This window comes from Anolis sagrei, chromosome 1, assembly GCF_037176765.1.
Source record: "Anolis sagrei isolate rAnoSag1 chromosome 1, rAnoSag1.mat, whole genome shotgun sequence".
Classification (NCBI taxonomy): Eukaryota; Metazoa; Chordata; class Lepidosauria; order Squamata; family Dactyloidae; genus Anolis; species Anolis sagrei.
The window spans coordinates 211,755,077-211,771,373 of NC_090021.1; the positions used below are offsets into that span (position 1 = coordinate 211,755,077).

Consider the following 16,297-nt stretch of genomic DNA (forward strand, 5'->3'; position numbering starts at 1 on the left):
CTAAACACACAAGAAGAGACGATGGGGAAAGAAGTGGACCGAATCTATAGGGTTCAGTCTAGTTATGCTAAACAAAACAAACTAGCTAGGGACGTAATTGTGTGTTTCACACGGAAATGCACAAGAGATGAGGTCCTCAGACAGGCAAACAAGACACCAATAATACTGGAAGGGAAGAAGATCATAGTACTAAAGGAAATCCCACAATCAATACTGAATCGTAGAAAGAAATACCTATTCCTGACCCAAGAATTAACAAAATCAAAGATAAGATTTAGGTGGGAGAAAATAGAAGGCCTGATGATCACCTATAAGGAGAGAAAACACTGGATTAAAAGTGAGGGTAAAGCTAAAGAATTTTACAACATGATCAGAAAGGATTATAGCGGGGAACCCCAAGAAATCTTGGAAAAGAAAGGCAAAGCAAATAAAAGAGCAAGACCACCATCCACAGACGATGAGGAACACAGACTGACTCAGAAAACAACACAAAGGGAAGGAAGAGAAGCAGGAGAACTTGAGGAGGAGGAAAGAGAAACAGAAAACAAGCATGATGATGTATAACCAAGATTTAAAAATATATTCTTTAAATGTAAATGGCCTCAACTGCCCTAATAAAAGAAGGAAAATTTTTTATCAAATAAATAAAGAAAATTGTCAAATAGTAGCCTTACAAGAGACTCATATCTCGCACAAACACGCAGCGCTTCTGGTCCAGAAAAAAATGGGTAAAGAATATTATTCATCTCACGAGACAAAAAAAAGGGGGGTAGTACTATACGTTAAGGGGAAAATCGCAGCAGAGCTTATGTTTAAAGATAAGGAAGGAAGAGTTGTCGCAATAATGATAGATATAGAGGGGAAAAAAACATTGATCTGCAACATCTATGCCCCTAACGGGCCTAAGACCAAATTCATAGAATACCTAAAAGAAAATATTCAAAAAACTGAACATGACAATTTAATAATTGTGGGGGACTACAATGGTATATTAGACAAAGATCTAGATAAGAGTGAAACCAGAAGCAAGGGTAAAAGAACACACAACCCTATACTCCCTAAAACCTTCCAAAACTTTAAAACAGAATTCGACCTCCAAGACGCTTGGAGACACTGCCACCCAAAAGATAAGGAATACACATTCTACTCTGCACGCCACAAAACGTGGAGCAGAATTGATATGATTTGGCTCTCGAATACATTAACCACTAAAATACAAAAGATTAAAATCATGGCAAGAGACACATCGGATCACTGCCCAATAGTATTACTACTATCCCAAAAACAAGGCCACAGAAAGTGGCGACTTAATGAAAACCTGCTAAAAACAGAGGAGGATATCAACATGAATAAAGAGCTAATCAAAAACTTCTTCGCAATTAACGATACAGAAGACGTTACCCCACAAATAATATGGGACACAATGAAGGCAGTAACGAGAGGCAACTTAATAAAACAAAATGCCATTAAAAATAAAAGAAGAAATAGAGAACTAAAGGAAATTGAACATCAGATAGAAGAAAACGAAAAGGATCTCAAGAAAAACCCGAAGAATCAATCTCCTCTAAAAAAACTGAAAATACTGAAAAGTAGAAAACACCAACTGGAACTGGAACAAATCGCTAAAAGATACAAATATATCAGACAAAAAGAATTTGAAGAAGCAAACAAACCGGGAAAGTGGATGGCCAGGATGATAAGGAAAAAGAAACAGAACCAATGCATAACAAAAATTAAAAAAGGAGAAACTTACCGTACCACAGACAAGGAAATTCAAGAGGAATTCAAAAAATACTATGAAAAAATATACACGAAGGAAGATATACCTGAAGAAAAAATCTCCCAGTACATAACCAGATTAAAACTAGAAAAAATAACGGAAACCCAAAGAGAACACCTTAATAGAGAGATAACATCACAGGAAATTTGGGACGCAATTGCAAGTCTAAATTCAAGCAAAGCACCAGGCCCAGATGGATATTCCGCTGCCTTCTACAAAACAATGAAAGAAGAACTTACTCCCTTTCTAAGAAAAATAATGAATCTAGCACTGCAAGAAGGCAAAATACCAGATACATGGAAGGAAGCGGACATAGTATTAATCGGCAAAGAAAATTCTGATCTGCGGGAAATGCACAACTACAGACCAATTTCCCTATTAAACACTGATTACAAAATCTATACAAACATCTTAGCTAAAAGACTCAAAAGTTTCCTAAAGGACTGGATTGGGGACGACCAAGCAGGTTTTCTACCACAAAGAGGAGTTAAGGACAACATAAGATCAATTATAAACACCATAGAATATTATGATATAAACATCCAGAAAGAAGTAGCTTGGCTCTCCTTAGACGAGGAGAAAGCTTTTGATAGCTTACACTGGAATTTTTTTAAAACACTATTACAAGAACTAGATATAGGTTTTTCCTTCATAAACGCAATTCACGCAATATACACAGAACAAACAGCCAGATTACAAATTAATAACCAAAGGACTGAAAGATTCCCTATCACTAAGGGATCTAGACAGGGATGCCCACTTTCCCCACTCTTGTTTATTTTATCACTAGAAACCTTATTGAGATCGATAAGGGGGGACAAAGAGGTTATAGGACTGAAGGTGGCAAACCAAGAATACAAGACAAAAGCGTTTGCAGATGATGTCATCTGCATAATAGAGGATCCCATCAAGAACGTGCAAAACTGGTTAAACAAAATAGAAGAGTTCGGAGCCGTGGCGGGTTTTAAACTAAACAAGAATAAAACAATGATACTAACGAAGAACATGCCCAGGCGCAAACAAGAAGAGCTCAGTAAAATAACCGGATTCAAAACTTGCAATAAAATTAAATACCTTGGTATCTGGTTAACAGCAAAAAATGCACAGCTATTTAAAAATAACTATGAAACAGTATGGTCCAAAATAAAGAAAGACTTACTAAACTGGAAATACTTAAAGCTTTCCCTGCTAGGGAGAATATCCCTAATAAAAATGAGCGTCCTACCCAGGTTTTTATATTTATTTCAGAACCTTCCCATTATCAGGAAGGCAAGAGTTTTCATACAGTGGAATAAAGAAATCGGGAAATTCCTATGGAATGGAAAGAAACCAAGAATGAAGCATAAGATCATGACAGATAAAATAGACAGAGGGGGCTTTGGACTCCCAGACCTTAAATCCTATTTTGAGGCATGCGCACTGGTCTGGATTAGGGAATGGGCCCTACTGAAGAACGAAAGAACACTAACATTGGAGGGCTTCAACCTGAGAGTAGGTTGGCACTACTATGTGTGGTACGGGAAGTCCAACGTGGAAAAAAACTTCAGGAACCACTTTGTAAGATCAGCGTTGATAAAGGTCTGGGACAAATATAAAAAATATTTTCATACGAAAACACCATTGTGGCTCTCGCCGATCGAAGCTAGACAAAGAAGACTTCTGGGATGGAACAAATGGCCGAGATATAAAGACCTCCTCGAGAAAAACAACACCAACAACACCTGGTCCCTGAAATCCCAGGAAAGCCTATCAAGAGATTTCAGTAACCTTACCTGGCTTCAGTACTATCAGATAGGAGAGAGCTTTAAACAAGACCAAAGAAACGGCTTCGAAGAAAAGGAAACAACATGGGACAGAATCCTAAAATTAGACAAGAAAATCATAGCCAAGACCTACAACCAACTGTTGGAATGGAGCACTGAGACGGAAGAAGTCAAACATTGCATGATTTTATGGGCAAGAAAACTAGGCAGGCAGATAAAATTACAAGAGTGGCAATGCATCTGGAAGAAGAAACTAAAGTACACCTACTCGATCACACTTAAGGAGAACTGGCTCAAAGTTTTCCATAGGTGGTACTTAACACCATCTAAGTTGAGTCTGATGTACAAGAACTACCAGAACACGTGCTGGAAATGTAAAAAGCTGGCGGGAACCTATTTCCACCAATGGTGGTCTTGTCCAGTCTTACAGAAGTTCTGGAAAAACATACAAGAAGAGTCCCAGAAAATAATAAAAAAGAACATCCCGTGTAAGCCCGACTACTTCCTATTAGGCCTCACCGACGAAGACCTAAAGCTGGATGGTAATGAAGATATCATCTTTACGTACATAACAACAGCGGCGCGAATGGTTCTCGCGAGAAAATGGAAAGAAGAACATATCCCAACAGTGGAACAATGGCTAGATAAACTAATAGATATTAGAGATATGGATAGATTAACCTACTACCTAAAATGTAATTCTGGTAAACCAATGAAACAAACGGACTGGACAGCGGTAGATGAATATGTAAAGACGAGAGCTGAAGAGAGCTCTGCTCAGTGAACAGAAAGGAAAAACTAAATGACCAAAAAGACATTCAAGCATACAGATAACTAGGCCAAAGAAAATATACCTCGATATCGAGGAATAATTGGTGATGTAACACTATATGTAACTACCCTAACAGGAAACAAAATGGAAGTCTTTTTAACTTGTATGTACTCTGCACTTTGTGTACCCTATGTCACTTGTTTTGTTTTGTATGAATGGCGGCATGTGTGTTGGGGGGGGGGGAATGGATGTGCGCTGTGGGGGGGAAGGGAGGGAAGGGTTTTTCTGGCTATCTTCCACTCTTTGTTGTATCGTTCACATAGACCCCGAGGATCAAGGAATTTGTAAAACACATCTATTGATACGGGGGGCCTATATGTTTATATGTTTATGTTTATAAAACTGCAAAACCCAATAAAGATTATTAAAAAAAAACAAAAAAAAAGAGACTTGTGTGCCAGCTACGACCGTACCTCGCTAAGGCTGATCTGGCCGGGGTGGTCCACGCCTTAGTCACCTCCAGACTGGATTACTGCAATGCACTCTACGTGGGGCTGCCCTTGAAAACGGCTCGGAAACTCCAATTGGTCCAACGGGCAGCAGCCAGGATGTTAACTGGGGCCCACTACAGAGAGAGGTCGACCCTCTTTTTTTTATAATATTTTTATTGAAGTTTTTGATAGCAGTACATCAACAGATGTTAATCATAAAATTGAGGCTGGGTTGGGGGGGGTAGGGTAGAGAGGTCTGGGGCAAGGGGGGGTTATCTATGAGACGGGGTAAGGGGGGTGGAGCGGACGGTGAAGGTGTCTCCTATCTTATCGGGAAGGGGTAAGGGGGGGAGGGTAAGGAGTGTGGGTAGTAGAGGAGGTGGGACGTGGAGTGTATTAGTATGCTGTTATATTATCCCTCTGATTCATTATTCCCCCCCGTTGGTTGGTTGAGAGAGAGGTCAACCCTCCTGTTTAAGGAGCTCCACTGGCTGCCGTTTATTTTCCGAGCCCAGTTTAAGGTGCAGGTGCTTACCTACAAAGCCCGGAACGGTTTGGGACCACCCTACCTGCGTGACCGTATCGTTGTCTACGAACCCACACGCTCACTCCGGTCATCTGGAGAGACCCTGCTCGTGATCCCACCCGCGTCACAAGCGCGCTTGGTGGGGACACAAGACAGGGCCTTCTCTGTGGTGGCCCCCCGCCTCTGGAATGCCCTCCCGAAAGACCTCAGACAAGCCCCTACATTGGCAGTCTTCAGGAAGAATTTGAAAACCTGGCTGTTCCAATGTGCCTTTTCAGACTAGGAACCCCAGTACCAAATCCCAGAAGCACTTTAGTTAGAACCAAGATCACTGCACACCGCACTTATACTATAATCCCATATCCCTCCGACACATCAGCACTTTTAACCCTGTACCCCTACTCTGGCCGGCTCAGTTTTAATAATGTCTTGTTATACTGCTTTTGTTATTGTTTTTGCTTAACTGTTTTATTTGCTAGGTACTGTATTGTTGTATTGTTGTATTGTGTGGGCCTCGGCCCGTTGTAAGCCGCATCGAATCCCTTGGGAGATGCTAGCGGGGTACAAATAAAGTTATAATAATAATAATAATTATTATTATTATTATTATTATTATTATTATTATTATTATTATTGTATCTATAATAATAATAATATCTAAACGCCTATAATAACATCTATATGTCTATAATGACAACAATACCTATATAAAATCTTTGAACTGGGTTATATGGTAGTGTGGAGTCAGGTAACCCAGGGCCCTTCCACACATCCATATAACCCTTTGGCCTCGAGGAGACTGAAATGGGCCTGTATTCGGTTGACACTTTGCCACTTCCATTGTGTATTGATAGCTTAGAAACCAGCTCTTCCTCTTTTCTTTCTTTCCCATTTCTCCACAATGGGCCACAGCAACGTGTGGCAGGGTACAGCTAGTCCTTAATAAATCCTTAACCCAGGCATTGCTAGGTACACAAGCTATTATGTCAGGAGATAATGCTTCTAGGACATGGCCATACAATCCAGAAAACTCACAGCAAACTAGTGATTACAGCCATGAAAGCCTTCAACAACACAAAGGGATTTATTTATCATATGTGGCTGATGTGTGGAAAAGAGAAAAAAAATATTATATTGAAATTCACAGCTCAGTGCAGAAAGTTTTGAAGATAAAATTTCATGTGACACCAGAATTTTTCCAGCTGGATCTGATGGATGAATAGATACAGAAGACACGTGGGAGAATAATGCATAACATGAGAACATCTGCCAGATTGTTGTATGCACAAAAATAGGGCATGGGTATTTTATCATAGGAAATTGGCTAAATAACTTTTCAGAGATGGATAAATTTACTCTTTTGATTAGCAAAAAAATGAAGTAATTTTAATAAAGATAGGAATATAATATGTAGAAGTTCATTTATAGTATTTTATAGACAAAGAACATCTTCATTTCTATAACTATTAGTGCAAAGTTGTCTCTGTATGCCCTCTTTATACATTTTTCGTTTATGTATATTATAGTAATTTTGCAGCATTCCCTGTTCAGTCCTCTACAAACTTGTTTGTCAGGGTACTAACATCATTTTTAGGACCACTGCTTTTTTAAATTAAAGAAACATATCAAAGTGACAGTCAACCATTGTGGAAATAAAAAAAAATCTTGATTCTGTTTACGTCATCATATAAAAATGTTTTCTTACAGATTTGGCCCTCTTTTTCACTAGGCAGCTTAAACCTTTTCCTGTGTTTTATATAACCCTATTAGCTAAATGTTATATTTCTGTAGATCCTCTTATCTTTAGCAGCTGGCATATTCTTCTGTTCATAAGCAGGAATCACAATTTCCTAGGGAAAACTAAGATACTTGTACCCTGCCCTTCTCTATCCCGACAGGGGGACTCAAGGCAGCTTACAATGGCATACCATTGTGGCTCAACAACAATCATCCAACATTTCAAAAATTGCAAAATATTAAACAGAGGTAAAACAGATTTAAAAATTTAAAAACATAGAAAACATGCTGTAAACAGGTTTAAGGAACGAGTGGTCCCTTAACACATGTGTGGCAGGGGGAGAACCTTTCTATCCCACCGCTGCCACCAATGTAAGGGAGAACGCGAGATGAGGTGTCTCTAATCACACCTGTGTGACAGGAATTTTAGTGAGGGAATAACTCATGATTTTAGAGACCAATGATACTGGTAGATTTTTGCCGCCACCACCTCAATTTTACTGTTTGAGGAAACAAAGGTGTGAATTTATTTGAGGTAATATGCACCCAGGCTTCTGGTTCTTCTTCTTGGGCTCCTTTGCTTGCTGACTGGACTATAGAGCGATTTAGGTTGACTTGGTTTCACTAAGTATGACAGACTGAGGCAGACACCAGTTAACGATGAACTAATAACAGGTTTATTGAATTTCAAGAAGATGACAACTCATAAAATGAGAGGTACACACGCGTATCTTTGTTACTGAGGCTTAGGCTTACTAGACCTAAAGTTTCTACAGAAGGTGTAGCTTTTACTTGAAGTGAGTTCCCTTCTTCACACTATTCAACTCTCTGAAACAGTGTGTTTCTAAGATCAGTCCCCTGACTGTCTTACAGAGTAACCAGACTTTCTCCAGTCTACTCTCCACCATAGGGCAATAAGCTCACTTGTACTCTCTCTAATAAGCTCTACTTGTACTCTCTATCTGTCCGAACATATCTCCCTCTACGTCCCACCCCGAAATCTAAGATCATCTGGGGAGGCCCTGCTCTCGACCCCACCACTGTCACAAGTGAGGCTGGTGGGGACGAGGAGCAGGGCTTTCTCAGTAGTAGCCCCTCACCTGTGGAACTCACTCCCGGGGGAAATCAGGGCATCATCATCCCTCCTCTCCTTCAGGAGGAGGGTGAAGACGTGGTTATGGGACCAGGCCTTTGGGCAATCTGGCAATTAAATAAGACGATCAGGCGAATAAGACCAACAGGATTGATGAAGTGGAATGGAAAACTAGAACTATGAGTTAGCGATCGCTGACCATGTAAGAGAGGAATTAGGTTTGTATTGGTTTTATTGATTTTATTGATATAATGCATGAACTAGTGTGATGTAATTGTGTAATTTTTGTGTTTTGATTGTTTTGTACTGCTGGCATCAAATTATGCCTTGCTTCTGTAAGCCGCCCTGAGTCCCCTTCGGGGTGAGAAGGGCGGGGTAAAAGAACCCCCAAATAAATAAAATAAATAAATATTAATACAAGTTGACAAGTCTTCTCACTGACTCTCCTAGTACAGTAATATTGAAGCCCTTGTCCCTTTCTTATTCCCTAACAGCTTGACCCACTCAAAAGCTTCCTTCTCCCTGTCTAAATCCTCCTCTGTTAAAATCCTTCTCCCTGCTCTGTTAGAATCTTTCCCTCTGTTTGTTAGAACCCTTCTCCCCCTCCTGTCAGAAGTGACAGCCTTTTTCACTCTCACCCAACTCTTCCCCTTGGTGCTTCAACCAGGAGTTGGCTGACTCCTCCCCTGCCTCCTTGCCTATCCCAAGATGTCAGCTATTTCTAAGCTGCCCTATCAAGATGGAGACTCAGCCCACTGACTCTCAGGCTTTGGCCTAGCCGGCAAAGGTTTGAATCTATTACACACGCTATCCAAGGTCAATTGCACAAGGTTTCAGTTCAAGAAATACTGCATTGTCTTAGTTTCCAAATGCAATTTGTTTCATAAAGATCAAGTAGACAGCACGTATTGTAAAGAACAAAAATACCTTTCTGGCCTTGCATGACACATTTTAGTGCAAATATTAAGACACAAATAGTGTTAATTCAGCAAATATTGCAGAATGTCATGCCACAGTCCACTTCAAAAAGGGTCATGGCATGCAGCTGTTAATAAAATGCTGTAGTATATAAAAAGCCTCATAGAGCCAGGTTTTGACTCTTTTCCTAAAGGCTAAGAGGGAAAGGGCTGCTCTGATGTCACTAGGGAAGGAATTCCACAACCAGGGGGTCACCACTCAAAAGGCCTTATCTCTTGTCCCTGCCAGCCGTAATTGTGAGGCTGGTGGGACCGAGAGCAGGGCCTCCCTAGATCTTAGTCTATGTACAGGTTCATAGAGGATGATACATTCAGATAGGTAGCCTAGGCTAGAACCGTTTAGGGCTTTATAGGCTAAAGTCAGCACTTTGAATTGTGCTCGGTAGTAAACTAGCAGCCAGTGGAGATGACGCAAGAGGGGAGTTGTGTGCTCCCTGAGCGCCGCTCCAGTGAGCATCCTGCCTGCTGCTCGCTGGACCAGTTGGAGCTTCAAAGGCAACCCCACGTAGAGCGTGTTGCAGTAATCTATATAGGATGTATTAATATGTTATCTTTCCTAGTGTAGATATTTTGTATGTATTTGGCTGACATAATGTGAGTTTTATGTGTGTAATTTTCAGAAATGTACACATTTGTGTGTCCTTTTTTCTTTGATATATGTACTCATTTGCGTTTTAATATGGGAACTAGACAAGAAGCTCAGGAAGTTCAAATTAGGTACATTCACATTCAAATGCAAATTAAATACATCCCTTCCTTACTCTATTTTGTTTTACCAACATACCTCTTATTTTTTCTGGTGAATAGAGACCATAGGATATATAATAAGGCAGATAAATATCAAAATCCTGTTTGTGAGTTACAAGCACAGTGACCTCACTGAATCAAATGCTTAGCAGTATGTCAGCAAGAGAGAGAAATCCCATTGGTTCAGGTTGATTGATTCAAGGGGCTGGACAACAGGATATAGGGCAACAATCATTCTGTTTGGATCCAAAACACATTGATTATGTATAATAAATTTACCAACTAGCACTTCTGTGATGACTTTCAAATTCGGTTAGGCTTTTCAAAGTAACCAAGATTTTAAAAGTTCAATTTGTAATTTTAATAAACCCCAAAATAACTAATGAAACAGCAGAAGGAAGTAGTCATTTATCTCAGATTAACAATTTATTGGCAATCTGTAAAAAATCAGAGGAGAAATGTCATCAACTGCTTCCATAAGACATACAAGAAAGGGAATTATTAGTGATATGCTTTTATAGGGAGTAGCAATCTCTAGGGCAGCAACAGCATAAATGAGATGAATCTGCTTCCCAAGAGCCAAGATCACTTTGAAAATAAAATAAGCATGATCAAAACTTTCCATTTGCTGCTAGTTAGTTACACCATTACTCATAGCTGTTGCATCACTTATAAAAAGACACAATGATATTGCACAGTGCATACTTAACCAAGTATGCATAACTAAACATTTCCTGGTCCATTCTCCCCTCAGCCTTCTTTAGCAGGTAGCAGCTGAATGGGGCGAAGGAGGCCCATTCGATTTCCCACTATAGTAGAAGAAGGATAAAGTTTCCACTAGTGAGTGAGGATGTGACAAGGACTTGAGGCAGGAATAATTCTTCTGACCATTTAATGTAGCTTGAAGACTGTACCATACAACAAAACCAGTCTCTCCTAAGCCGGTTCCAAACTGACCTAAGAGGTCAGTGTGGATATGCCCTAACTTTGGATATCCCCTCCTTTTGGTGAGTCACACACCACAGGCACCGGTAAAATAGATGGCTGGGCTAATGAGGTCACATGGAATATCATAAAAATTTTAGTTGCTCCAAAAATGCATACATGCGTATATATATGCATACATACAATGTTCTGGAATTGTGCCTTCTTTGTGGGAAGAAACCTTCACATGACACCAGGGATAGATGTAGTTTTGTCAGGTTTGTCAGAAGATGGGAACATGTAGAAGGACAACTCACTGGCAAGGCAGATAAAGCCAATGAGGACCATAAAGTGAAAAAAAAATGGATGCAATTTAAATTCTTTCTTTTGAGGCGCTTTGCCAATAATATGCAGAGATAACACACACCTCTACAACTCTTTGCCACCCCAAACCAATGAATTTGTACTGGTCCTAAACCAGTGCCTGTCATCAGAAATGGGCTGAAAGAGGCCAAACAAATGGAAATTTAATCCAGACAGGACAGAGATACTCCTGGTCAGTTGGAAGGCAGACTAGGATATAGAGATCTGGCTTGTGCTTGTTGGGGTCACACTTCTCCCGAAGACACAAGCCCTCAGTTTGGGGGTTTTCCTGGACTCAGTGTTGAACCTAGATGTCCAGGTTTCTGCAGTGGTTGAGAGTGTCTTGGCACATTTAAACCTTGTGTAGCAACTGCACCCTCTTCTTGAAATAGCAGATCTGGCCATTGTGATCATGTCTTAGTTATATCCCAATTGGATTGGTATAACACACTCTACCTGAAACTGCCTGAAGTGTTTGGAAACTTCAGTTGATCCAAAGAGCTGCAACCAGATTTTTAACTGAGGTTGGATACAGGAATCATGCAATTCCTATGTTGCAACAGCTCCCCTGGCTGCCAGTTTTTTTACCAGGCACAATTAAAAGTGCTGCCTATGAGATTAAGATTTAAATAGTCATTTTGTGTCACAATCCCGGGGAAAAGGTGGGAATAAACAAATAAATGATACCTACTTTTTCCAGTATAGGAATGCAAAGCAGCTAACAACAACAACAACACCAACTAATAATAATAATAATAATAATAATAATAATAATAATAATAATATCTTCCTTTTAAAAAAAAGACTATACAACATGCAATAACAAAGTTGTTAGCTTGTTACAGTGATGAAAAATTAAAACAGAGCACAAGACAAAACAAATGTATGAAATAAAGAATTAAAACATGCCAGCAAAGAGCATAATACAGTTAGCCTACTGGGGGGCTTATGGGCTATTTCAACAGATCATTAAAGTTTCAGAAAATATCAAAGAGTAGTCTTTAAAATATTAAGATTTTTTTTTCTTAAAGCCTGAATAAAAGCTCTTCACCTAGCAGTAAACCAGCTTGTTTTCTGAGGGCTTTCCATTACTGAAGGTGGGGGAAGACCTTCTCTGGGTGAAAGTATGTGGAAAATCGCTTCAGAAGATTATTATTGGGCTCTAATTTAGGGAGGACATGAACTCTCAAATAATCTGTCCCCACATTATTTCTACAGGCTGGCATTCTGTATTGCAGGTACAGGTTCATAAACTGGAGTTACAGATTCACAACTGTTCCGTATTCAATAACACAATGTATTCATGATTGTGCCAGACTTTATCAACCTCTTCTTGCTGTACCTCTATCAGCAGAAGAATGGAACTTTGTCTCTTCGTTAAAGAGTTTGTTTTGAAGTCGGGCTAGAAGATGTTGCTTATTTATTCATAAGTAAATATAAGCAAGTGATGTAGAACATGGATCATTGTTTTTAAGGAACATTTTGGACTGGGCTAGAAATACACTGAAAGCCAGCTTAAATGACGAAGCAGTGCCTGTACTGGTTTAATATGACACGGTTGTTCAATCTCTCACCCCTAACCTGGAGTTACTATTGTTTCAAAACTACTTCCTGAGCAGCTGCATGCCCAATGCATTGCAGACTATAAAAGACTATCAAAGCATGGTGAATTATGGCACAACCCTCTCTTCATAGACATAATCTGGACAATACTTTACAACTCTCATATCTATGGGATCAGTGGCTGTGATTTCATTTATCCACGTTCAACTAAGTATATCCTCTCTAGGCGTTTCTAGGTCTTCCAGAATGGCTCCATGAGTTAGAAGTTCACTAATCTCTATGATTTTGCTTACTCACACAAAGCATGCCCCATGGGTATGGGGATTGTACTGTATTTGCTAGCTAAGAGATGAAGCAAAGACAATATTTCAGAGTGATTTTCAATAATTCCCATGAAAAGGAATAGTCTCTTCCTTGATTTTAAAATAACTATAACTTCACATTGTTAAAGCAAAGTACATTTAAAATGATTCTGAAAATAAACAAGACAATAATTTTATTAGCAGTTTTTCTAACTTTAATAATGCCTTCATGATTTCATTAGTAAAACATCCCCAACATAACTATGTTAATTACTCTGCTGTGTTACATTATTTTGATTTCATCATGTTTGTTACTTTAATGAATTTCAATGTAAAGCAGCATCTCTGATACATGTATTGCATTGGTATGCTACTTTTCTATCAAGTCTGCTTTCATTATATCATTGATAAAAATGGAAACCACTACAGTAATTCCTCTTCCTTTAGCACATTTGGAGTTTCAGGATGATCAAAACCAATTTGAGAAATGACATTTCAAATATGGCCTTGAGAAACCCCATACATATTTTCTTCATGCAGTGATTTAAAGTAAAGTATTTTCAACTTGAAAGTCAAATGATGATGGCTGCAAGTGATATTTTTGCATCTATGAAATGAAACAGTGAAGAATCATACTAATCCTTCTACTGCTTACCTTATGGCCAGTAATAAAGATTCCACAGAGTGAAATTTAAGTGATGAATAAGGAAGCTGAACAATTGCATTTCATCAAAGCTGGTTGGGAACATTCACTGAAAATCCTTTGGGTTCTTTAAGGAAAATAGACAGATAGGTCAAGGAACATACATTTTATGTTACCCCTAAACTGTTGAATCAATGTAGTTAATGTCGCCTCCAGGCTGAGAGGGGCAGTATACAAATATAGTAAATAAATAATAGTTTGGCTGTACTTTTCCTGCTGTGTCTTAAAGCTATGGAGTCATGTGAACTGTAGTTTTATAAGGCTTTTAGTCTGGTCTGCCAAAGAGTGCTGGTACCTCACCAAATTACACATCCCAGGATTCCATAGCATTGGACTATGGTAGGTAAAGTGAAGTCAGACTCCATTAATTCAACAGTGTAGAACCAACCATAGTGTAGAACCCACCACTATCTATTGTCATGAGTCATCAACACATTTTTTCTCTTTTCTCTTTAGCTCCAGAATGTTTACCAGAAGGGCATCGTATTCTACACAATGCTTATCGCAGTATCAATTTTGATTCTCTGGAATTGCAGGAAACTGCCATTCATGACATGATCTGTGACCATTCTCTGCCACAAGGCTGGTACCGCTTCATGATTGACAACAAGCCTGCAGAAATGCCAACAAAGTGCATAGAAGTAAGCACAACAATAAGACATAGATGCTCTGAATTATTTCTGTGCCAACACTTCTCAGGAATGTTTTACTGCTCTTATTTTTGCAAATTTACGAAGAATGTTTTCAGAACACAAAACATCTATGATAAGAATTTGAAGGAATTTCCTCCCACCATATTGTTCTTTCCAAAAGATCTTGTTTCTTATGGAATATCTGACTTTATTTTATTGGCAAGCCCATTTTTAGTCATTTTGCTATACATTTTCTCTGTACCACACATGTATGCCAGGTGGTAAGTCCTTTGGATATTTGAACTACATCTTGGTATTTTTGGGGTTGCATGCAAGAAATAGATTGGAGTGAGAAAGAAGCACACAGAGAGGCCAGCATAATGTGTGAAGCAAGAGTATAGCTTTTTTCAGAAAATGCATAAATAATATAACAGCTGCTCCTGGGAAAGTGAGTGATTCAAAACACATTAGGCATTTCCTCGGTTGAAAATCTTCAGTCCCTCTGATCAACGACTTGAAGGTTACAACACCTTTGAGGTTTTATTTCTTTCATGGAGAACTTCATAATTCAAAAGAAAAAAATCAATTCTTAAATGGATAACTTCCTAATCAAAAGCAGCAGCTTACCCAAAAGGTGGTTTCATTTAATCTGAATAGAGCAATGGATGCCACCTTGGGCTCACTGGAAGAAAGGCAGAATATAAATATGAAACTTTTTTTTACAAAGTATTAAATACAGATTTTATTCAAATAAATACAAAATTGGACTCTCCTATTGATTAGCAATATTTTAATAATTTTGTTTTTCTATCCCTTTGAGTCCCAAGGACAATTTATCATGGGGTTTTCTTGGAAAGATTTCTTCAAAGGGGGGTTTCTTTTCCTTTTCTCTGGTGCTATGAGTGTGACTTACCCAAGGTTACCCTTGGATTTCCATTACTGAGCAGAGATTTAAATTCTAGTCCCTAGCGTCAAAGTCCAATGCTCAACCCACCACACAATAATGTCTTACCTATTTTAAAAATTATTAAAATATAAATAACATTTTCCTGTCTGTTAACCTTTAAACTGTTATAATGTTGATATGTAGATTGAATTGTTTAGCAAATATATGTTTGTTTTATAGGAAGCCTGTGGTCTTCAAGAAAACATATTTTTTCTGCAGGATCTCAATAGCTTAACAGCTGGTCATTTTTTGCTAGATTTGACTCAAATGGCCCATTGTTCTAAGACAGTAGGTATTCGCATTCCCTAAGGAATTAATTAGCATTTGTCAGAGTTGATTAGCAGCTACACAACTGTTCTGTGTTTCACTGAGGCAGTACATCCACTCCAGGTTGTAATCTGAACGAGGGAGCAGAAATTCAGTGCTCTGGGTCACTTTCAAGCTAAAAGACACAATGGGTTTACCATCCATTACCAAGAAATCCACCAGTTTTGACTATATATTCTTGGAAGTAATGTACCAAAAACAACAACTTCTAGCAATATTTATATAGCAAATTATTCAAAGCAATTGCCATATGAAAGAATAGGCATGGTCCCAAATCGGTTTGACCAAAAGTGATTTGTAATATTTGATAGTCTGTTTTGTGTAATCCCCTGAAAACAGAACAGGGAGGAGGAAAACAAAAAGCTGGGCAAAGCAGAACAAGAGAGACAGATTTATTGGTACTGGAGAAGATGGAGTTAAGTTTGCATTATACCTGTGGCAGGGGTCTGTTGTGGGGCTCCTGAAGAAGATCCTGCAGTGTCATTTCTTCCTCTCCGGCAGCACAAAAGTTCTCTAGGCTCCTCCTCCAGAGAGAGCCCTGCTGGGAACTCACTATCCCAGCAGCATTTGCATGAGGGTGGGCATTGAAAAGTCTCTGAGTTCCTCTCAGAGCATGATGGGAGTTGAAGTTTCTCTCTCTTTCTGTTTCAT

The 16,297-nt window shown here is 39.0% G+C and overlaps 1 protein-coding gene across 7 annotated transcripts in view; it reads left to right on the top strand.

Annotated features, from left to right (window-relative positions):
- LOC132766860 (von Willebrand factor D and EGF domain-containing protein-like) overlaps positions 1 to 16,297 on the top strand; it is a 324,994-nt gene that overhangs the window by 63,964 nt on the left and 244,733 nt on the right. For all 7 annotated transcript variants that reach the window (XM_067472855.1, XM_067472881.1, XM_067472890.1 and 4 more), the window contains exon 2: positions 14,198 to 14,382. In XM_067472855.1, the coding sequence (XP_067328956.1) occupies positions 14,198 to 14,382 (185 nt within the window). The remainder of the gene's footprint in view (positions 1 to 14,197; positions 14,383 to 16,297) is intronic.